At 38.2% G+C, this 22,838-nt stretch overlaps 1 protein-coding gene across 4 annotated transcripts in view; it reads right to left on the bottom strand.

Annotated features, from left to right (window-relative positions):
• Positions 1–22,838, bottom strand: part of RNLS (renalase, FAD dependent amine oxidase) — a 332,787-nt gene that overhangs the window by 67,359 nt on the left and 242,590 nt on the right. The window contains exon 7 of one of the 4 annotated variants that reach the window (XM_053663985.1): positions 9,181–11,330. The exons of 2 other annotated variants lie outside the window; for them this stretch is intronic. In XM_053663985.1, the coding sequence (XP_053519960.1) occupies positions 11,233–11,330 (98 nt within the window). In that variant the 3' untranslated portion in view covers positions 9,181–11,232. Of the gene's footprint in view, positions 1–9,180; positions 11,331–22,838 lie in introns of those variants that run through there. One more of the 4 variants, XM_037156645.2, reaches the window with a different exon arrangement.

The raw sequence follows: 22,838 nt of genomic DNA, 5'->3' as shown, positions 1-22,838 counted from the left end.
TTTTTAACTAAAGCCTGTGCCGTCTCAAGGCGGTTGATATGCCTTAGCCTCTCAGAATCTCCAGGTTTGGATGAAGGGAGAACAGTTGGGTATAGGAGCTAGAGACGATGAGTAGTAATCTTATATATTTTTATATACTATCCTATTTCTAGCAGTGGTTTTCTGTGTGAACCCAGTTTACATAGTGACCTGGGGCACTAAAGCAAAAGTTTTATGAAATAATAGCTACACATGTCACTTGTCAGCCTTCTCATTTTTCCTCTTTGTTCTTTTAATTAAAAAAAAAACATTTCTTGCTTTCCTAAATTACTATTACAAATCATTTATGAGCCAATGCCCATATTTAGAAAAATAACACTGCTTTAATATAAAAGAAACATGTACAAGGGTATTTATTATAATAATAATATGCAATATGTAGTAAATTTGAAAAATCAGAAGACATTATTACATTTTTATAAATACATACATAAAAGTCAAAGCATAAATATATGGCAATGTTACCATAATTTTAAAAAATGTAGATATAATAAAAATAAAATAACAAATTTTAACTTTTAAGGAGTTTTATCTATATTAAGACTATTATACTTTTGCTATAAATTATTTTAAGTGTTTTTTCATAGTCAATCTATAAACTTTAGTTTTGTTTTCTGAGAATTTTAAATATTCAAGTGTATTTTTCTCTATTTTTTTCAGGGGATGTATATTTGTTTATACTTACCCCTTTAATGCATGTATGCTTTTGTAATGCTTTTTTGATCACATTAAGTGCTTTTAAAGTCATTATTTTAATTGATTTGTGTCAATTATAGAACTAATATTAAACTGTTTTATTTATATAATGTCTTTTGAAGATTATGCCAGTGCAAATCAATATGGCACTGGCCAGAGGACCTGGTTCAAGGTCTTTGTTGCCATTGGAGACCACAGAGGCAGCTGCTGACATCTGTGGAACCACCAAACTCTCTATTCTCCCTGTGTGACGAGGCTACTGGGGGAGCAAGATCTGCAAGCCCACACTGTCCCTTGCAAGTTGACTGAGCACAGTGGCTCTGTGCTGCTGTGTGTCACCCCGCCCCAGGGGCACTGGCATTGTCTCAACTGCTGATGGTGGCCACGGTCGAGGACTGTTGTACCTCAGTCAAGGACCGCACTGCCACCCTGGCAACCTCACCAAGGCCACCTTCCATGCCATCTCTGAGACCTACAGCTATCTCACCCCCACCTCCAGAAAGAGACCATACGCACCAAGTCTCTGTGTTGGAGGTTCATGGGCCATCTTGTGAAGACACGCCCCAGAGGGTCTGTGCAGAGGACCCAGGCTCCAGCTGTGGCCACATCATTTTCTTTAAGAAAATAAAGTGAATTAACCCTGTTTATAAAAGTAGCCATGGCTGGTGTGGTCAGTGGATTGAGTGCTGGCCTGTGGACCGAAAGATCCTGGTTTGTTTTCCGGTCAGAGCACGTGCCTGGGTCGTGGGCCCGGTCCCCCGACGGGGAGTGTACAAGAGGCAGCTGCACATCCATGTCTCTCCCTCTCCTTCCCACTGCCTTCCCCTCTCTCTAACAATAAATACATAAATAAAATCTTTAAAGTAGCCAGTAAGTTTCAGGGTAGTCATTTTCTCATTCCTCAACTTACATTTTGTCACCTATTTTTTTTAGATGGACTTTAAAACTGCTTTTTTATGTTTAAAAAATCTCCTTGCGATTATGTTTGCCCTATAAACTAATAATAGGAAAACTTAAAAAATACATAATATTCAGTATTCCCTATTAAGAACATGCATATATATTTTTACTTATTCAAATCTCTTAAAATATCATTATGAAAAATTTGAAAATGTTTCCTTATAGATTTCCCTAGAGATATTCCTCTGTATTCTGCTGTGGTTAATTAAATATATGTATATATGTATATACGTATACTGAACAACAGTGTGGTGATCGCTGGGGGGAAGGGGTATAAGAGGATTAAATGGTAATGGAAAAATTATAAAATAAAAAATAGAAATATATATACAAGATATATTTGCATTAATTATTATGGCATATAGAAAATTGTTGATCTTAAATATTTGTTATTCAGTTTCTCTAGTCATGTCTCATTACTTCTAAAATAAGTTCACCCGTGTTTTCTAGGAATGTAATCATACTGACAGAAGTTAGTAACCATTGGCCTTTCTTTCCCGGCATTTCCATCTCTTACATATCTTCTACGTCTTAACCCAGTCCCTAAAAATTTCAAGACATTGATGCAAAGATCTTTGACTTCTTCCCAATTTAATGTAGATGATTCTAGTAATTTGTTCTTAATTGTGATGTTTATAATAATTTTAAGTTTTTATTTCTCTAAGGCAGCATCCCACTTCTCTGAGTTTTCCGTAAAATTTTAGCAGTAATATATATTAATTTCATGACATAATTTTCAACATCTATTAAAATAACTATAAGATTTTTATCATTGCAACTATTAATATGGTTTATTGTATGAGTGGATTTCCTGATTACAGGGACATTCTTTTAGTTAATTTGTCAGAGTCTATCCAGATTAACATTTCTGAACTGAGTGACATTGGCCAATTTTTTTTCTCCACCATCATCTCTGTATCATAAGCATTTTGTTTTCTGACAGTTTTATGGTTTACAGGAAATAGTTTGATTTTTTTTCTCCAAAGGGTAAACATGGCTATTGTAATAATGAAAACGTATTGTGCAAATCTGAGATTGGTGGCTGCCCAGTACAACAGAAGCAGTTCCCCCACTAGGTCTAACTCTTTCCACCTGTAAATCAATTCTAATAAAAAGAATACCAAGAAAATAAAAATATGAGCTACTAAACTCTGACTGCATATTGTTGGTTGGTGATAAATCACAAGGGCAGAACACATTGCCACAGGAGCAATGCTGATTGTTTGCACGGGCAAAGCCTCACTGTCCCCTCCCCTGCCCTTGCACACATTTGTATACACACAAACGCACCAATTACAGAGAGAGATTCTCTTGGGGTTTTTAGAGTGTGGTGCTCGTTTTTGCTCAAACTTTTCCTTCCTTTAATCATTTAATTATTCAACGAAGATTTATTCAGTGTCTACTTTGTGATCTGCTCTGTGGTAGGTTTTTGGGAAACATTTTAGGTAAGTCAGGCATGATCCTTGTTTTTATAGAACTTATTCATAAGTTAAGACTCAAAGTTTTTTAATTTTTATTTTTTATGCCTTGTTAGACTTTATAAATTGTTAGCTTTCAACCCCCTTTCCAATATCTTTTAAATGCATGAGATAGCTTCCTAATTGCTGATGGTCTGAATGCTTTTGAATTATTTATTCAGTATGTTCCAGGTAATGTTCTGGTGGCTCACTCAGGCAGACACTACTGGGGTTTCCAAAGTAAAGAAAAAAGACAAAAATCTTTGTCCATTGGAGTTCACTACATGGTACTGAAATCCCAACTCCAAGGATTACCAGGACTCATTCAACTTTAATATGCTATGAGAACCAAAGGTACTAAAAAAAAGAAGTGAATTGGCATTATGGAAAAGCAACAAAGGAGGAGTTGGTGCAAACAAGGGTTTCTACTTAATAATTATTTAAATTGAATATATTTAACCTCCCTCTTTAGGTAATTCAGTTACCTGTAGTTTTAGTAAATTTCTACATACAAAACTCTCATATATGACTCCAGCTTTTCAGGTAGGTTACCACTAAACAGACTCAGCGGGCTTCCACAGTCTGGTGCATTTCTTCACTCAGACTTTCGACTTCATAGACAGAAACCTTTAAATAGTGGACAAAATAGTGAGAAGTGAAGTATGAGTATGTATTAGGTGGTTTCGGATGGTAGGGCAGGTCTCCCCAATGCCCCCACCTTCCAAATAAGGTTTTCCCAAATAACGGGAGGCATAGTAAAGTAGCAATTTTCTGAAATCACCTATTGACTCTGCATAGAAACTGTATAGGGAGCGTGTAGGTATTGTTGTAATTATCTTCTCTATTGAGGCGAGTACATTTTGTTCTATGGGACAATTCTATATCAGCAATCTTTCCTTTGGTACTTGTTGTATTTTGAAAAAGAAATGTTGATTAGTTGAATTCATTCATTCGTTAGATCGACAGACTTCTATAAAGTACCTCCTATGTGCCAGGCCCTGCTTTTGTGGTTCTTGCAGTTTTGGTGACAAGTTGATATTGAACGACTAAGTACACATGTGAATACTATAATGAGAGCGAAGAGACTAGGGTCCCTGGGAGAAAACATGGTACTGTGGAGGTATGTTAAGGAGCATGGCAATAAGATTCATTCATTTACTCAATCAAGAGTCATTAAGAATTTTTGAAGACATGACTCTGAGGCCAAACTTACTACGGCACCTGCATGCAGTCCCCGATGAGTTTTACAAATATTCGCTTGGTTTTCTGGCTAGGTCCAATGCTGCCTATAAAGGTAGGGGTCTTTATGAGGGATAATTCTCCTAATAATGTTTTGCTAACAATAATAGTAGTAATAATAGCTAACATTTATTGAATACTTTCTATAAGCAGGGCACAGAGCTAAAATCTTTACCTGTATATTCCATAACCCTCAGAATAACCCTAAGGTAGGTAAAATTAACATCCCCACTTCATAGATGAAGATCTGGAGGCTCAGAGACATCAGAAACTGGTCTGCTATCACACGTCTGGAAGGTGGTGGATTTAGGATGGCATGGAACTCCCCACGAGTCATTACTACTTACCAGGAGTTTAGCTTTTAAAAACGAAGGCCAAAGACTGGGGACGAATTTGCATACCTAGCCAAACACGTTAAGAGTGTGAAAAAACTCGCTCCTAGTTTTTAGTGTTTCAGAGCTTAAGTATAGGCATACCTTGTTTTACTATGCTTCACAGATGTGTGTTTTACAAACTGAAGGAAATAACCCTCTACCAGCAGAAAGATTATGAATCACTGAATTGCAGTACTCACTTTATAGCGGTGGTTTGGAACCAAACCCTCAATAGCTCCAAGGTCTGCCTGTAAACAATCTTTAGGAGAATCCAGTCCAAACACTCAATTTTTTTGCAGTCAGCACACATACTTATTAAAAAAGGAATGATACAGTTCATTGCAGAGAATGCTGCTACTTTACACCATCTCTACTCCTGGTTTCTTTTCAAGGACCACATTAGAGCAAACCACCTTTTCCGCAAGCAACAAGTATCTACTTAACTGCAAGAAGACAAGAGAAAGTGGCTCACAGCTGGTCTCAGGTAGACACTACTATTCAGTGTCATGAAGATTTTGAGGAAACATAGAGCTTCTGAGTTTCACCACGGTTTACTGTCACTGCACACACTCACCTCATCATCAACTTAGTCCTAAGTGTCCTATGTCAATGCAGAGGGAACTAGCCTTCCTAGGGGCCTCAGGGCCACCAGGAGGATCTGCTGGTGCTCTTCTTAATTCTCCTTCTTTCTCCCCTTTGTCATCATCACCACCATTGTCATTCATTAAGCACTTGCCACGTGTGCAGCTCTCTAAGGTTTTCTTTATATTTACGTCTCACAACAATCTTATGAATAGCTACCATTAACTCATCTTTCAGGTGATGAGGGATTTGTGAGATTTTGTAACTGTCTCAAGGTCATAAAATGAAGCTAAAATTATGGATAAAATACAGATCTATTTAATGCCAGAAAATATGTTCTTAACTGGGAAGCTATACTCTTGTCTTAAAGGATTTACAGTGGGGCACAGGATCAAGGAACAATGGACCAGATGTGTGGAGCTAACATAAGCCTGTAATTACATAAAATCAGAAGGCTGAGATTTAAAAGTTCTTAATCTGAAGTCCATAGACCCCTGAGTGTCTAAAAATAGACTTTGGAGGATTTGTAACTCCCTAGAACAGGAGTAAGCAAATTGTTTATTAAAGCATCATATAGTTAACTGTTTTAGGATTTGAAGACTATATGGTCTCTAACAAACACTTATCTCTACTGTTGTAAAAAAGCAGCCATAGACAATGCACAAATGAATGGGCAAGGCTGTGATCCAATGAAACCTATTCACAAGAACAGGCTCCAGGATGGTTTACAAATTCTATGTGCATATGTGCGGTTATTTTTATTGTTGTTTTTAGAAGATTCATAGTTTTCCATAGCTTCTCAAATGGGTTCAAAACCCAAGATGGCTTAAGAAATGGTCAAAATGGTCTCCAAGCCCTCTAAACTTCAATTTCCAGGATTCTATGATTGTACGTGACTTTTTAATTTATTTTTGGAGAGAGGGAAAGGGAAGGAACAAAGTGGGAGAGAAACATCAATGTGTGGTTGCCTCCCATGTATCCCCCACTAGGGAGCTGGCCCGCAACCCAGGCATGTGCCCTGACTGGGAACCAAACCAGCAACCCTTTGCTTCACAGGCCCATACTCAATCCACTGAGCTACACCAGCCAGGGCTCTATGTGTTCTTTAAACTAACCCTCTTCTATACAGTCTTTCTCTTTAGCAGGTTCGTATGATGGATTCTGCTATGAACTCTTATGTGGTCTATAATCATGGTCTGTTGAGAAGGCAATATAGGACACATTACCATTCCAACCCTCTTTGGCTTATCCGGTCAGTTGATAATAGGCAAGACACAAATACATTTCAGATTGGAATACAGCAGCTCAGTCCTGCATAGGCTGGTCTGAGGTTTGCTGAGGTTTTTTCTTCTTTCCAGAAACCACTTTCTGTGTCCCATTGAACCTTCTCCAAAGACCAGACTCATTGTCCTGATAATACAGTTTGGATTCCTGGAGTCAGCCAGGTCTGCTCAGGTATGGCGCAGAGGGATGTGTTGGCCTGATGCATTTCTGCAGCTGTTCAGGCATCCTCTCCTAATTTAACATGGTCTTTCTCTTAGGATTCCCCAGCTTCACAAGTTAGAGCATCTTATTTACTGCCTGCCATGACACCGACATGCACTTGACCCTGCCTTCCACCCCATGTGACTTGTCTTCCCCTAACTAGAATATTTAGGAGGAGATTGCTGACTATATTCCATTGCGTCTGCTACCACAGATGCTGATTCCATGCTTTGCATTGTACTTTTAGGTTATTAGCATTGAGATCCCTGAAAGCCACAGCCAGTTTTAAATTCTTGCATCGCTTTTGAAAAATATAAATAATGATGATCTAGTCCACTTGAATAAAAAGCAGAATCAACTGCTTTAAATTTTAGGAAAAAAATGAAAATAAGACAAATATTAATCATAATGTGATTGCACTTATCTTCCGGGTTTCTAAGAATGGAGAATTGGGCAGAGGGGATGAAGCAGGAGGAAAAATAAAAGGGAAGAAAGAAATGACAGAGGAGAGGGGAATGGAACAAAGGAATGAAGAAACAAAGAAATACAAGGGAAATCATCAACATAGTCTGTAGCCAACCAACTACTGTTAGGTTGATGTCCAATATCATTATGATGCAGCCATTTCTCATAGCAAGAGCCCCCCCATGGAAGGAAATAAACCAGCAAATGAAAATAAGAGGAATATAAATCATGTAGCTGGTATTAGGGAGAGTTTATTCCATATCAGACCCCTGTATATATCACATCAGGATTAGTGCTAGCTCTCTGAAATGAACCATCAACGAGAGGACCACGTGGTGGTGACTGTACCTCCAACCAACGCTTCAGATCAGCCTCAATCACCATGTTCATCTGGCAGTAGCAGAGCAGCACGTAAATAGGACCGGGTGGTGGGATGCATGGATCTCGTCTCGGCAGCTCATTATGTGACCTTGGTTGATCCATATCTGGGCCTCTGTTTCCTCATTTGTCAAATGTGAATAAGAAATCCTTGCTCTGTTTATTTCACAAAAATGTTAGGAGGATGGGAAGTGGATACTCACAGATAGATGAGTATATTTTATACTCACCCAAATATAAATATATATTTTATATATTGGCCTATATATATAAATTATATATATTTATAAATATATAGAAATATATGCATATATTTGTATTTGGATGAGTACAAAATACCAGGTAAATGTAAAATGAACTTTTTTTTCTTGGCAAGGTGATGTGTAGGCAGGGTTGGGGCTGATGGTATTTTGCACAGAAGGCTTGGTGACTCAATGAAGTGTCTTTTTTCCCCCAACTCACCTACAATTGTTACTGCTTTCTTGATGTTTTGAGACATACTTCTCCCCTTCAGAAATGCCAAAGGTGAAAAATACTACTCTGATTATAATCTGTCACCTTTGCTGCCTGGGCAAGGAGCGCACAGACAGTTTAGTAATTAAGCTTTTCAACACTGCATCATAAAGTTTTATTCTGGCAAAGGCTATATTTATCAGCTAACAAGTATTAAATCACCCTGCTGCTCCAGCCGTTTCTCACTTGAATATGCTCCTTTCAAAACAGAGCAGCTTTCCTTGGCTAGCTTGATTCACGACGCTCTTGTTTGGAAATATCACGGTGCAGTGGGGCTCTGTGGGGCTCACGTACACACACCTCGGCAACTGTTCCCAGTGGTGCTGACCCTGGTTTCCCAGGGGAGCTTGAGACCTTAGCCCTGGGTCTTTTAGGGCATCCTGGCCGTCTGAGTTTCACAGCCTTCAGGGACGCCTGCCAGCACAAGACAGCCCCATATCCATTTAATTTCTATGGGGAAGGGGGCAAATGAAAATGAAGAACACAAGCATTTGATACATTTTTACTTCCTCATCTTAGCATCAGGGAATTGGTCTCTTCCTATCATAGACAGATCTAAATGTAAAATGAGTTTTCAGAATGATTAAAGTAGCAGAGTAACTGATCTACATATAAGGCAGGGTTGAGTTTTCTTCTCAGATGGCATATAGTCTTCTCACAATAGGTACAAAATTATTTGGGAGACACAGAATGAATAGACATTGCAAGTCATCACTAATGGCTTAGAAGACTCTGTCCTTAGGCATCCCACCCACCTTTACAAATTGTTTTCCTTTCCTTTGGAGGACATACATTCAGGAGACAAATATAACATTGTTCTTAAAGCTTCAGGATGTTTTCAGTCATATGACTCTAGAATTACATTAAAAACAAAAGTTAATATATGTGAATGATTTTCTACCTTTTTTAAAAAGATAAAGCCAATATAAAGAAAATGTTAATCAAATATAGGCCAAAATGATGAAAGAAGTCTCAGTATTTTTTAATGCTATCATAGCAGAAATTACCTTAATTTCCCTTTTCTTTCTCTGTTAAAAAATAAATGACAGTATACATAGGCATTTCTGGTTTTCGTCAACCAGTTGCTAAAAGGACACATAATATTCCCTAGAATCACAAACCCACTCTGTAGCTGTATAAGCAAGTTCTTCCCATGCCTGTGTGTGTGTATGATCAGTGGGCATGTAAGCGTGAAGCTTAAGGTCACAACCAAGGTAAAAAGTCTTTTGTTAGACTTTTTTTTAGTTTGAGAGGCTACAACAATTTCTTTCCTTTCAAAATGATAAAATAGAACTTACCATCCTGCTCTTCAAATTAGCAACAGGTAGCTTGTTTGGAAGGCTGGGGACCAATTTCTCTCCAGGCAGCAAGTCACCGGGTTGTCACCAAAGCATGTGGGTCACTGAACCAGTATGTTGGCAAATATTGAACTACTTTAAGTACATCTAGTTTCTGGTTCAATGCATCTCTTGGTTGTATTAAGTTCACTAAGCCTGACACAGTCTGAACGCCACAGCACATACTGGAATGTATGTAAATGCAGCAGCAGCAGCCATGGGAGATAACATAAGGTAAAGACCAATACATTTTCTCTCAGTTTCCATTTAATTTTTATTTGTCATAATAAGCCTTATTTTTAAAGTTAAAAAACATTGTGTGACTTGGAAAATCACAAGTCACTTGGAAGTTGAATCTAGTTATTTTCTGACAATTTAAAGAGAGGTTACTTCATCAGTCAAGTTGCCCTCTCAGAGACGAGGACATGGCTGACCTACAATTCAGGATTATTTAATGACTTGGGAGAAAAAGAAGAGACAAAAATTATTCACAGTTTGGAGGAACATTGTAGTTCAGCAGGCTGCAAAATTACTGAATCAAGGGCACACTTGAAGATTAAAAACCAGGCTTTGATAATGGTTATTCTTTATTTGAAAGCAAAATTTTCAAAAGAATAATAAAGGTTTGGGAACATGAACTGTTACTGTGATTTCACGTAATTATTTTGGAGGGTCATTTGTTACTCTTAAGCACTAACTTTGTCCATCAAGAAGTAGTCATGGCAACTCAGAAAGGTAGCAAAAGATAGAAAGTCAAAGGAAGTTTTATTCTAGTGTGGGTTGTAACTATCAAAATTTAAAAATTGATTTTATAAATCATAAAATCTCCATAAAAAATGACAAATGTAGAACAATTTTTGATAATTTCTCTCATCAAAACAGAAAGAAAAAGAAAAAGAAAGATAAAAGAAAGAAAGAAAGAAAAAGAAAAAGAAAAAGAAGAAAGAAAAAGAAAGAAAGAAAGAAAAGAAAGATTTTTATCTTCTTTTTCTTCTCATCAAAAGAAAAAGAAGATAAAAATATGAACAGTGAAAGGACAGCAAACTCACAGTTATTAACAACCACACCTAAAACAAAAGCAAATTAAGAGGACAGCTAGATCAGGAGCAGAACCATAGAAATGAAGATCACATGGAGGGTTGGCAACAGGGGAGTGGGAGAAGGAGAAGGGGGGAGAAGGTACAGAGAATAAGTAGCATAGACGTTAGGTAGAAAATAGATAGGGGGAGGGCAAGAATAGTATGGGAAATATAGACTCTAAAGAACTTGAGACACATGGTCATAAACTAAAGGGGGGGTAATGGTGGGGTAGGGGGTGTGCAGGGTGGAGGGGAATGAAGGGGGGAATAGAACAACTGTAATGGCATAATCAATAAAATAAAAATAAAAAAAATAATAAAAGGTGATCAAAGGAAACATATAAAAAAACAGAAAATGAAACAACCAATAACAGAGATTGGTGAGATCCAAAACCCAAAGTACATGCAAAAGATAAGAACAGATACTAAACAGATTTATTTGGGTGATCACTTTTTAAGTTATATAAATGTATAATCATTATGTTGTACTCCTGAAACTCATAACATTGTATGCCAGCTGTAATTAAAAAAATAAAAGACATACAAAGAACACAAATTGAAAGAATACAAATACTAAATATGATTCTTTAAAGCTTCCAGAACACATAAAGCAGAAGTGATGCAACCGTCAAAGTTGGACTGAGTGAATCCGTCCCCTCCGCACACAAGGAAAGGTTGGAGATGGAGAGTCATTTGGCCAGGATATTTGGCAGCGGCATTTGTAACCTGAAAAAGATTTTTAAAAAGTGGGGGGTGTGTTGCAACTAACATTCTGTGCTCCCCTCTGCTATCATGTCAGCCCCCACCTGGGCAAGGCTTTCCGACCTGGAGAGATCAAGGTGTCTTACTAGGAGCAAAGATAAACAAAACCAGGACAGGGGAGCTTCCCTGTCATCCAAGTGTTTACACTGATCATTCTTACATGTTTACATTTTCAATTATTTGATAAGATAATCAGAAGGGCATTTAACTTCAAAATTAGGAGCTCACGATTTGCTCAATTAGTTGAAAGTACACTGATTTTTTTTTTATAAGAAGGAGATGACATTCATAGGATCATTCACCGAGTATCAAATCCAGACCACATGCTACACAAGGTGGGTAGAAAGGAGATTTGAGGGTTGTTTCCTTAAGGAGTTTTCAGTTCAGATGATTGCTGGCACTTAGCAGGGACCAAGGGCTAAGAGAGGGAAGAAAGGGCACCATGGGAGCACACACGAGTGGGCCCCACCCAGCACATGGGGACAGAGGAAGCCTCAAAAGGGAGTGGCCAGTCATTTCTGAGTTCTGATGAGTGCGTAAGGGTTTGCCAAGGAAACAGAGACAGGGCTTTCCATAGAGAAGGAGCAGTATGAGTAAATGCCCACAGTCAATGGACAAGGGAGAAGAAAGTGTGTTTATGACACTGTGGGCCACCTGCTGTGTGTGTGTGTGTGTGTGTGTGTGTGTGTGTGTGTGTGTTAGAGGGGGAGGCTGACTGGAGGAAGGGACAAGATCAGAAGGCAAAATAAGAAAGATACAGCCCTGGCTGGTGTAGCTCAGTGGATTGAGCATGGGCCTGCGAACCAAAAGATGGCGGTCCAATTCCCAGTCAGTATACATGCCTGGGTTGCAGGCCAATTCTTAGCAGGGGATGCACGAGAAGCAACTATACATTTAAAAAAAAAGAGAAAGATACAGGGTTTCAAAATTTAAAAATATAAAATGTAAATATAAAAGTCTATTAAAAATGTAGAGTTTTCTACTTAGGAGCCAGAATCAGGAGAATCAGCTGACGTCTGGACTTTATTTTATTTTATAGAACCGTGTTTATAATTTTTGAAGTGATGAAAAAGGTATAGAAAGATTATATCCTGGAAAAAATACATCCTCAAAATTAGGATGAATGTTGCTAAGATGCATTCACAGCTGGGAGAATGACTAGGAGGTAGATGTGATTATATTGGACACTGAGAAGGTTTGGCTATGAAACACTGAAAAAAAACGCCAAAATACAAATCCCACAAATTTATTATGAAGGCAGTCTCACTTGGGATTTCTTTACACAACTTCAGGGGGCATCACTCATGTAGACAGCAAGTAGCGGTTCTGGCCTCTCTTGTACAATGTTTCCATAAAGAATAATAGGATTTGCTAGTTTAAAAATCACACAAAAAAGTCAAGAAATATAATGAACCCTATCTGAATTATGGAGCTGAGATTTTGTTTCTAGACAGGCTGTTACAATTTTTTGAACCAGAAAAACTTTGCTTAGGTATGTTTTTATTTATATGCCATATTTTACTTTAAAAATAAGGTGGTACAATTATTCCTTTGTTGGGTCTCTAAAGCTATAGACCTTTAAAGACATGCGTCATTCAGCTACAAGTGTAAAATATTGAGTATGTCACTTCCCTGGAGACCACTTGATAACATCATCTATCAGAGACATTACAGATAATCTTTTAAAAAAAACTGTGGCATACTTTTAATCTGTGTTGAATTGTCCAGGCCATGGACAATTTAATGTAGCTATAGCTTTGTTCTTTTTCCAGCTTTACTGAGGTATAATTAACAAAAAAATTGTATATATTTAAGGTGTACAACTTGATGTTTTGATATACATAGACATTGTAAAATAATCACCATAATCAAGGTAATTAGCACATCCATCAGCTCACATAGTTACATTTTTTTGGTGGCATACTTTATGATATACCTTCTTAGCAAATTTCAAGTATACTAAACAGTATTGTTAATTATAGTTGCCTTGTTGCACATTAGATCTGAGGACTGAGTCCTCTTGTATAACTGAAATGGTACCCTTGACCAAAATGCCCCAATTCCCCCCTCCCACCATTCTATGCTCTGCTTCTATGAGCTTGACTATTTTAGATTCCACATATAAGTGAGGTCATGCTGTATTGGGCTTTTGTCATTCCCTAGCCAATAACCTTGGAATCAGCAGTAAAGATCTGAGTGGCTAAAATAGCACAGAGTATAGGCACTGAAGGACAGACTTGGGCATTCAGTCAGAGCTTTAATACTCCTGCTTTAGATAGAATTTTAACCAGTTGGGTTATACGATTTGTCGGTAAAACACTAAGGAAGGAAGAAAACTGTTAGGTTCCTATATAAATTAGCAATTTCAGAATGTGACAACTGATAGTCAGGGGCCATTTAGAGATAGGACAAATAACTTTATGGGTCTTAATAGGCCCGAAGAGTGTCAACTTATTAGTTTCCCCATAATCATTAGTGCCCGTGATGATGATCCCAATAACCAAGAATCGATTCTCATGTGCATAAAGTATTCATTGTTAGCATTACTTGAATGTTCACTAATACCAAATGCTTTACATGCATACCCCATTTAATTCACACAGCACCCCTATGAGGTGGTTTTCATTTTATAGTGAGAAAGCTGAGACTCAGAAAGATTGTTATTTGCTAAGGACAGGTAACTAAAAGGCAAAGAAACAGGAATTCGAACAGAGCAGGCTGACTCTGGAGCTCACCGTCCCAATATTTTCAGAAATAGTTCCATAAAGACTGGATTTAAATGTCCATACTACCCAAAGCAATCTGTAGACTCAGTGCAGCTCCTGTCACAACACCAATGGCATATTTCACAGAAACAGAACAAATAATCTGAAAATTTATATGGAACCACAAAAGACCCCGATAGCCACAGCAATCCTGAGAAAAATGAACAGAGTTGGACGATTACACTAACCAATATCAAGCAACCACAAGGCTATGGTAATCAAAACAGCATGGCACTGATATAAAAGCAATCATGTAGATCAATGGAAAAGAATAGAGAGCCCAGAAATAAACCCACACTTTTATGATCAATTAATATTTGACAAAGGAAGCAAGAATATACAATGGGGTGAAGACAGTCTGTTAGATAAATGGTGCTGGAAAAATTGGGCAGATATATGCAAAACAATGAAGCTAGAGTACCTTCTTATACTATATACAAGAATAAACTCAAAATGGATTAAAGACTTCAATGTAAGACTTACAACAATAAAAATTGTAGAAAAAAAGATAGGTGGTAAAATCTTAGACATTTCCCTTAGCAATATTTTTTCTGATGTATCTCTTTAGACATGGGAAACAAAAGAAGAAATAGACAAATGGGTTTATATCAAAGTAAAAAGTTTTTGCACAGCAAAAGAAAGCATCAATAAAATGAAAAGAGAACACATTTAATAGGAGAACATATTCACCAATAATACATCTGATAAGAGGTTAATATCCAAATTTATAAAGAACTCATACAATTCACCGCCAAAATAACAAACAATCCAATTAAAACTGGTCAAGTGTCCATTAAAACCTAAAAGGACACTTCTACAAAGAGGACATATAGATGGCCTGTAGACGTATGAAAAGATGCTTACAATCACCAATCATTAGAGAAATGCAAATTAAAACCATAATGGGATATCACCTCACACCTGTCAGAATGGCTATCATAAACATATTAACAAACAAGAGATGGCAAAGATGTGGAGAAAAGGGAACTCTTGTGCACTATTGATGAGAAAGCAGATTTGCATAGCCACTAAGGAAAACAGTATGGAGGTTCCTCAAAGAATTAAAACTGGAACTGCCTTATGGCCCAGCAATTCCATTTCTGGAAATATATATGAAGAAACCCAAAACACTAATTTGAAAGAATATGCACGCCCCTATGTTTATTATGGCATTATTTATAATAAACACATTTTGGAAACAGCCCAAGTTCCCATCAATAGATGAGAGGATAAAAAAGCTGTGGTACTTATACAATGGAATATTACTTGACCATAAAAAAGAATGAATTTTGCCATTTGCAACAGCATAGATGGACCTAAATGGATCAGAAGTGATGGACCTATGCATCCCTTCCAACTGGCTGTTTCTGAGTTACATCCTTTAATAATTGGTGATATATGTCAGTAAAAAAGGCAGTCAGAGAAAGACAAATACTCTATGATTTCAGTTGTATGTAGAATATGAAGAACAAAATACATAAACAAACAAATGTGAAATAGACTCATAGACACAGAGAACAGACTGGTAGTTGTCAGTGGGAAGGGGGGTTGGAGGGCTGGATGTAAAAAGTGAAAACTGAGAAGTACAGAATGGTTATTACAAAATAGTCATGGTGATATAAAATACAGCAAAAAATATAGTCAGTATTGTAATAACTATGTATGGTGCCAGGTGGGTACTGGAAATACTGGGAAAACACTCTATAGAGTATACGATTATCTAACCACTATGTTGTATATCTGAAACTAATGCAAAATAACATTGAATGTAAACTGTAATGGAAAAAAATTTAAGAGACTTGATTTAAGTAAAACAAAACAGAAATGTTACATGGTGTGATAGTATAATTTATAATAAATATGTATTTGGTCATTCTGATGACCATAATATATTTTTCATATATATCTGGTCTTTGCCCACAATTCCTGACTCATAGCTCCTGAAACCCTTGAAATTTCTTAAGTTTGAGAGTCATAAAATTGCCTCTTGTTATGTTAATGAGGTGACTTTTGGAAAGTCAAAAAATTAAGAATGGGGGCTGGTCTCTAGAGGAGCCAACCCTGTAATTAGAGGGTCGCTATTTTCAGTCCTATCCTACCGGCCACCTCCATGGAGGGGAGAGGGGCCAAAGATGGAGTTCCATCATTAATGGTCAGGGATTTAGTCAATCTTGCCTATGTAATGGAGCCTTATAAAAACTCAGGACAGGGTTCCGAAAACTTCTGGGCGGTGAACACACGGAGGTACCAGGAGAGCAGCCTGTCGGGAGAGACCATGGAGGGTCTGTGTCCCTTCCTACATACTTGCCCTGTGCATTGCTTCCAACCGGCTGTTCCTGAGTTATATCCTTTTATAATCAGTGATCTAATGAGTAACACATTTCTCTGAATTCTGTAAGCCACTCTAGCAAGTTAATGGAACTCAATGAGGAGGATCACGGGAACCTTTAAATTAGCCAGTGGGTCTGAAGCACAGATAACACCTGGATTTGTGATGCTCTTCTGAAGTGGTGGGAGGTGGGCAGTCTTGGAGTGAACCCTTAACCTGTAGAATCTGATGCTATTTCCAGGTAGACCGTCAGAATTGAGTTGAAATCTTGGACACATGCTGGTGTCTGAGAATTGTTTGTTGGTTAGGGGGGACCTCCCTCAACATTAGAATCAGTACCAGGATCTATTTAGGCAGTCACATAGTTTTATGCATCTGAAAGACATATAAATAAAACAACTCATTCATACATATATATACACACACACACATACACACAACACATATACACACGTCTATGTATATATTATTTTTAAAACAAGAAAAGTGATAGTCACTTAGCTTTATGCATCTGGAAAATTTACATAAATGGGATAACTCATTCATATACATTCCTACATATACATGTGTAGGTATCTATGTATAATTTACGCACACATACAAATCTTCATTTGTGATAAAGTTTTAATACATTCCAGTTGATATCCCTGAAGAGATAAGCCACGGCACTATTAAACATTACACAGTATTAAGGAGGAGGGAGTTTAAGGGAAAAAGTTCTGCCCGTGGTGAGCTGATCATGTATCGGTGCCGTGTAATTTCATTTGATGGGTGGTAAATGCCAGATGCCAGATCACATGACTGGAAAACTGGGCCACTGATTAGCTAGTCTGCCATTTAATGAAATCAATCTCGCAGCATTTAGATGGAATCATCCATTTTGCAATTACCCAGTGAGGAAAATAAGAAAACATGAAGTGCTTGTTGGCAAGTTCCTTTACCCAAGTGTAGTAGAGAGTCCTGCAGGGGAGCAGCTCGTAATTGTCAAAGCCACAAGTTCTCACAATAACAGAGCCTTTGGCTGTGCTTCCAGCCACAGTGAGGAACCACAGCTCAATGACTGTGTTTAAAAGCGATGTTGGGGATGAAACAACCCCCTGGCAATTCAGGTTGCTGCAGCTCACATGTGTATCAGGGCCGGATAAAAAGAGCTCCCGCTGCAGACGCTCATGCTGCGGGGTCGCTAATGTAATATTTCTATAAATTTAGGTGATGCTTGAACTGAACATAGAAAGTCATAGCAGAAACAGTTTTATTTCTAAGCTATTTAAACGCACGTGAATGCATTTTATAACTTCTCTCCACCTGCAGAATAAAATGCAAACTCCTTGGCCCCATATGGGAAGATCTTTCATAACCAGATCTTGCCTCCATTCAAGCCTCATCTTCTGCCACTTCACTCGCATGTCCTATCTACATTCAAACTAAGGTTCTTCAAATGCATCCTTCTTTGTTGCTCTTCTGTGACTTTGAACAAGCCATTTGGCTTGGTGATGTTGTATTGTTCCCTTTCTTTTTTTGCCAAGTGAATTGCTCATTCTCTGAGAACCAGTAGGCATGTCACCTGCTCTGAAGTCTCCTTGCTCCTGCAGGCAGGCTAAGTGCCTTTTCAGCATGTTATTTATGTCTATTATGTGACTTTCTGTTTTGCACTGTAATTACGTCCATGCCTGTCTTCCTCCCTAGATTGCATGCTCCTAAGAGTAGGGACTGTAATGCACTACATTTTGTATATAAGCCTGAGAATGTGGCTAGCCCCTGTTAAGTGTCCAGCTCCTGTTAAGTGTACAACAAATGTTTATGGAGTTAAAAAAAAAAAGACAAAATATTTTATATAAGGTTGACCAAATAAAGGTCTTTACAGAAAACCATCTACACAAAAAGTGTTATTAAGACATTCCCCCAGAGCTGGTAGAAGCTTAAATGAGAGAGAGATCATATTGAGAAGGCTTTCAATAACGGTGAATGGAGGGCCGTCTCCTTGTCTCTGATCGTGAGTTGCTTTATGCGAAAAATCTCATAATGGCATGTTTTAAGTAGAGCCACATAAACTTGCTGATTCTGTAGGTCAGAATGGTAAAATATTATCAATTTTATATGGTTTAACTTAATAGTTCTTGTATCATAGTTATTAATTACAAAATTTCACCTCAAAAATGTTCCTTTGGTGTAAGAATGAAATTAAAGACGAAAAAAGAATGCAGACAAGCAGGGGAAGGGGTATTTCCATACAGGATAGTTGATAATTAGCCAAAAAAGATCAGTGGCACACACAACAATGGGCGGTCTTCCATCCATACCTACACTGACACGGAAGATCGCCTTGGACCAGTCAGACATCTATCCGCATGGACCAATCTTACTGGGTTGGTCTATGGAAGGGCTCTATTTTAGTCTGATCATTTTTAGTCTGATCACTTTTAGTTGGCCATCCAGCCCATGATTTGGATACTTAAAACCAACCTTTCTGAAATAGGACACTAAGTGATGTTCAAGTGGGTAAGGCAAAAATTAAGGTCTCATAAATTCTAATCCTAGATGTGCAGTTCACAAGCAGGTTCTTAAGGCTGCATCTCTGCACTTGTTAGGAATGTAAATTATACTGCATTTCACTGAGTCTAAGTCACTGTCAGCTGGAAGAGGCGCCAATATGTTATGTACCAGAGAGAGAAAAAAATGATGTCAGCATGACATCGAGCTTTATTTTATACTTACTAGAGTTGTTCTTTTGAGCTTATTTACATGTAGAACTTGTGCAAACAAAAAGAAAATAGAAGAGTAATACATTGGTTAAGCCTTTTCAAAAACTCCTTCACATTCAGAGTCTGATCTCGCCCGGGCACTCTCTGACTCAAGGTTGTTGGTGCCCACGCTCTCCCCCATGCGGTCTGCCCTCTATGCCTCCTGCGGCACTGATAAGGGGCATTTCTTACAGGTGTGTTCCACTGAATTATCCTTTCTGGGGGGGTTCCTCTGAGCCACTGACACCTGCTCTGGAAGTTCTGATTGTGCACTTTTTCTTCCTCGAAGTCCCAGTGGATAGAAAATTTCCACAGGGACTCACATCCTTTTCTCCTCAAATAATCTGTTGATTTAATTATCATGAGGTTTCAGTGGGCCCCCTGTTAGACCACTAGAAATAACTCAGTTCAGATGTGTGAAAAAATGACATTCTGGCTGTCTCTTGGTACGTGCCGACCGGGTGGCATCTTCCAGTTGATGAAATATAGTAAAGTATTAATTAGGGTTAGGAGGGAAGCATGGTGAATACTTTATAGAAAATACATAACAAATAAAAAGATGATGAATGGTCAGCTCTTTCAAGGAAGGCGTTTTCTGGTAATAGCGCAAGGTGTCAGGACTCCTAACATCTTTAGGATTGCTGGTTTAAACCTTCCATTTTCTCAGTTCAACCAAATGAACAGCCTCAGGTGTGGCTGACAGAGATAGACCGGTTATCAGAGAATCAATTTGTTAATTTACAAAGGTAAATGTACCGATTCCAGAACCAAGTCTGGTTGCCTTCCTGGACCATTCATCTTAGTAGGCAAATTCCCTCAAGTGTATCACAGATTATAGGGGTGACACACATCAGCAACTCCTGACAGACATCACTGATCAGTTGTGGCATTCTTTCCCTCTGAGCCCAGAAGTGGCCTCAGCACCCTGCCCACTTCATTGCATCGGGCAGACACTACCAGTCAATTGGAGTTGGCACCTGAGAGAAATCCTATATAGCAATCCTGGATGAGAAGATTGCAGAGCAAACACATAATTAGAAATAAGGGAATTAAGTATTCTTTACTGTTCTTTTTCCTTTTTTCCCATTAAGCCAGGATAGTCTGATGCATTGCCTTTCTCCAAACCAGAGTCATGTCAATGCAGAGAATTAGGATCACATCAGGAGCCATTTTCTCTAGCTGATGCCGGAGGCTGAAATCCAATTCTTTCTAATAACCTTCTGATGCCCTCTCCCCAAATCTCTGCCCTTCCATACATCACACCAGGGCTTTGACTGCAGTGTGAAAATAAAATACACGTATTTTGGCTACAAAATTGCACACTAAAAATATCAGAGTTTGTGGGGAAAATAGAGTTGGAGTAGATGACTCAAATCTTATGGAAATTTGAACCAAGCATGAACTAAAACAATAAATATCATAGTAAAATGAATAGCACAGTTAATGTTCTCCCAGCCTCTGCATCTAGCTACAGGGTCCACCCTGTGCAGCCTTACCTCTGGGTAAGAGCTGTCCTTTCTCCTTTGAGATGGAGGTCCTGGGAGACAGTTGCTCCTAGAAGTGACTATTTTGAGCTAAATTAAAAATATGATCTGGCATGTAGCCTTCTTCATCAATCTGTCATTTTAGTAAAGGGAAAATATCTGTGGTTTTTTCACCAGCACTTGCGTCTTTGCTTACAAAGTTAACACGATGGAAAACCCTGCGGTTCTTAAGGCTATTGAAACAGCTCCTATTTGCACTTAAGGAAGACACCTCTGGTCACTTTTTTGTGACTCTGCTCACAGAAAAACCTGGTCACTTTCAGGGTTTTCCTTTTCCTTCAGCGCTCTATATTTACCAACGTTTTATACCTTTCTTGTGAGAAAACTTAACCTGAACACCTGAAAATATAAACATGTACGAAACCCATATGATTCCTCTGTAATACTGATCTATATCTCAATTGCATTTGGGATAATTCCATTAAAAAAACCCGAAGGTGTGGTAAAAGACAGTAGGTAACTCTACTGCTTTTTTATGTTCTGTGCCATTCCCAAGGGTAACTCTAATTGCCTGGAGTGTGCCTGAGTCCTGACAGTGGACGGAGCTGTCCAAGCTATCACTTGGGCTGTTGAGACTCACACGGCATCCTTTTTTAAAAGATTAATTAAAAAATTAATTTCAATGTCTGAGGGTGACTCTCTAAATTGTCCCTGCATTCCAGGGAAATCTTCTTGCCTCTTAGTTGCCCACTAACTTGACCGGGGCAAACTCTGAGTAATAACCTCCTCACCCTGGCATTTCCCTGCCCATGGTACGGGTGAGGTGCTCACCACATGGGTGGCATAAATGGCTGAGAAGACTGTGATGCTACGGAGCTGAATCACACATTTCCACATCTATTCTGCTGCCAGTGTAAACCGGAACCCATGCCATGGAACATAAACAGCAAAAATGGAATATTTGGTTAACTTATTCTTTTATAGCCTCTATGCAAAGCACAAAGGAAGTAGTTTCCAAAAGCCAATCTACGGCAAGAATGGAAAAAAATAAAGAGAATTATGCACTTTTTCATCGGGCTAAATGTATTGTGTTTATAAATTTGTTATGATGTTATATCTTTATTATTTTTTGGTTATCCTTTTCATTAAATTCTTATAGCTGTGTTTTTGCTTTTTAAATTCTCAACTGCAGAATAGAAAGATAACAATATTATATCAGTTCCCAAAACAGTTAGGGGGACTTTGCTGGTCCATGAAATAAAAAGGCTTCGAACCACTGCACTGAGACAAGGCACTTACATGGCTCACAGCAGTCTTTGTCAGCCATAAAACAGGGTGGGCAGGACAGCAGTGGTTGATTTCAAAACCCATCAGTAATCTCAGGTAACACTGGACAATCTTAGTTTGGACTTAGTGAGTAGATGAGTATTTTTAAAAATTTTTATGTATTGATTGATCTTAGAGCGGGGGAGAGGGAGGGAAGGAGGGAGAAAGAGAGAGATTGATTGATTGTTCCACTTACTGATGCCCTCATTGGTTGATTCCTGCAACCTTGGTGGGTCAGGATGATGCTCTGACCAACTGAACTACCTGCCAGGGCTGGGGTGAGTGATTTTTAAAAGTGGAATAAAATCTTGTGTAAAACTTATTGCTTAGAAATGTGCACAACCTCTCTTCTGTGAAAATATTAATTTAGACAGAACCAGAATCTGGGGTAACACAATTTTTCTTTGTTTATGTGTGGCTAAATATTCAGGTAGTAATCATAAAAGGTGTGGTAAAAATGAGGAATTTTGGGGGAAAGAGTTTATTAAATGTGGAATAAATACCTATCTTCGAATTCATGTACCTAGAGGGAAAATGTGGTTATACTGATTCTCTGTATACATCTCATCCTTATCATATTCCCAAGCATCTACCATATTGCCTGTTGTCAAAAACAGGGAGAAATGTAAACAAATGAAGGAGAAACCAAAACATATGCTGATATCCACTAGTCCAGGCACTTTGAAAAGGATGGGACTTCAACTGATAATTGAACAAAGATGTTGTGGTATACACCGTGGAATACTACTCAACCATAAAAAAGATGAAATACTGCCATCAGTGACAACATGGATAGATCTTGAAATAAATCAGATACAAAAGTTAAG

Source organism: Artibeus jamaicensis, unplaced genomic scaffold (genome assembly GCF_021234435.1).
Source record: "Artibeus jamaicensis isolate MK-2021 breed Jamaican fruit bat unplaced genomic scaffold, CSHL_Jam_final contig_332, whole genome shotgun sequence".
In the NCBI taxonomy this organism is placed as follows: domain Eukaryota; kingdom Metazoa; phylum Chordata; class Mammalia; order Chiroptera; family Phyllostomidae; genus Artibeus; species Artibeus jamaicensis.
The sequence above is the reverse complement of the archived record's forward strand: the minus strand, read 5'-3'. Positions and strand labels throughout refer to the sequence as shown.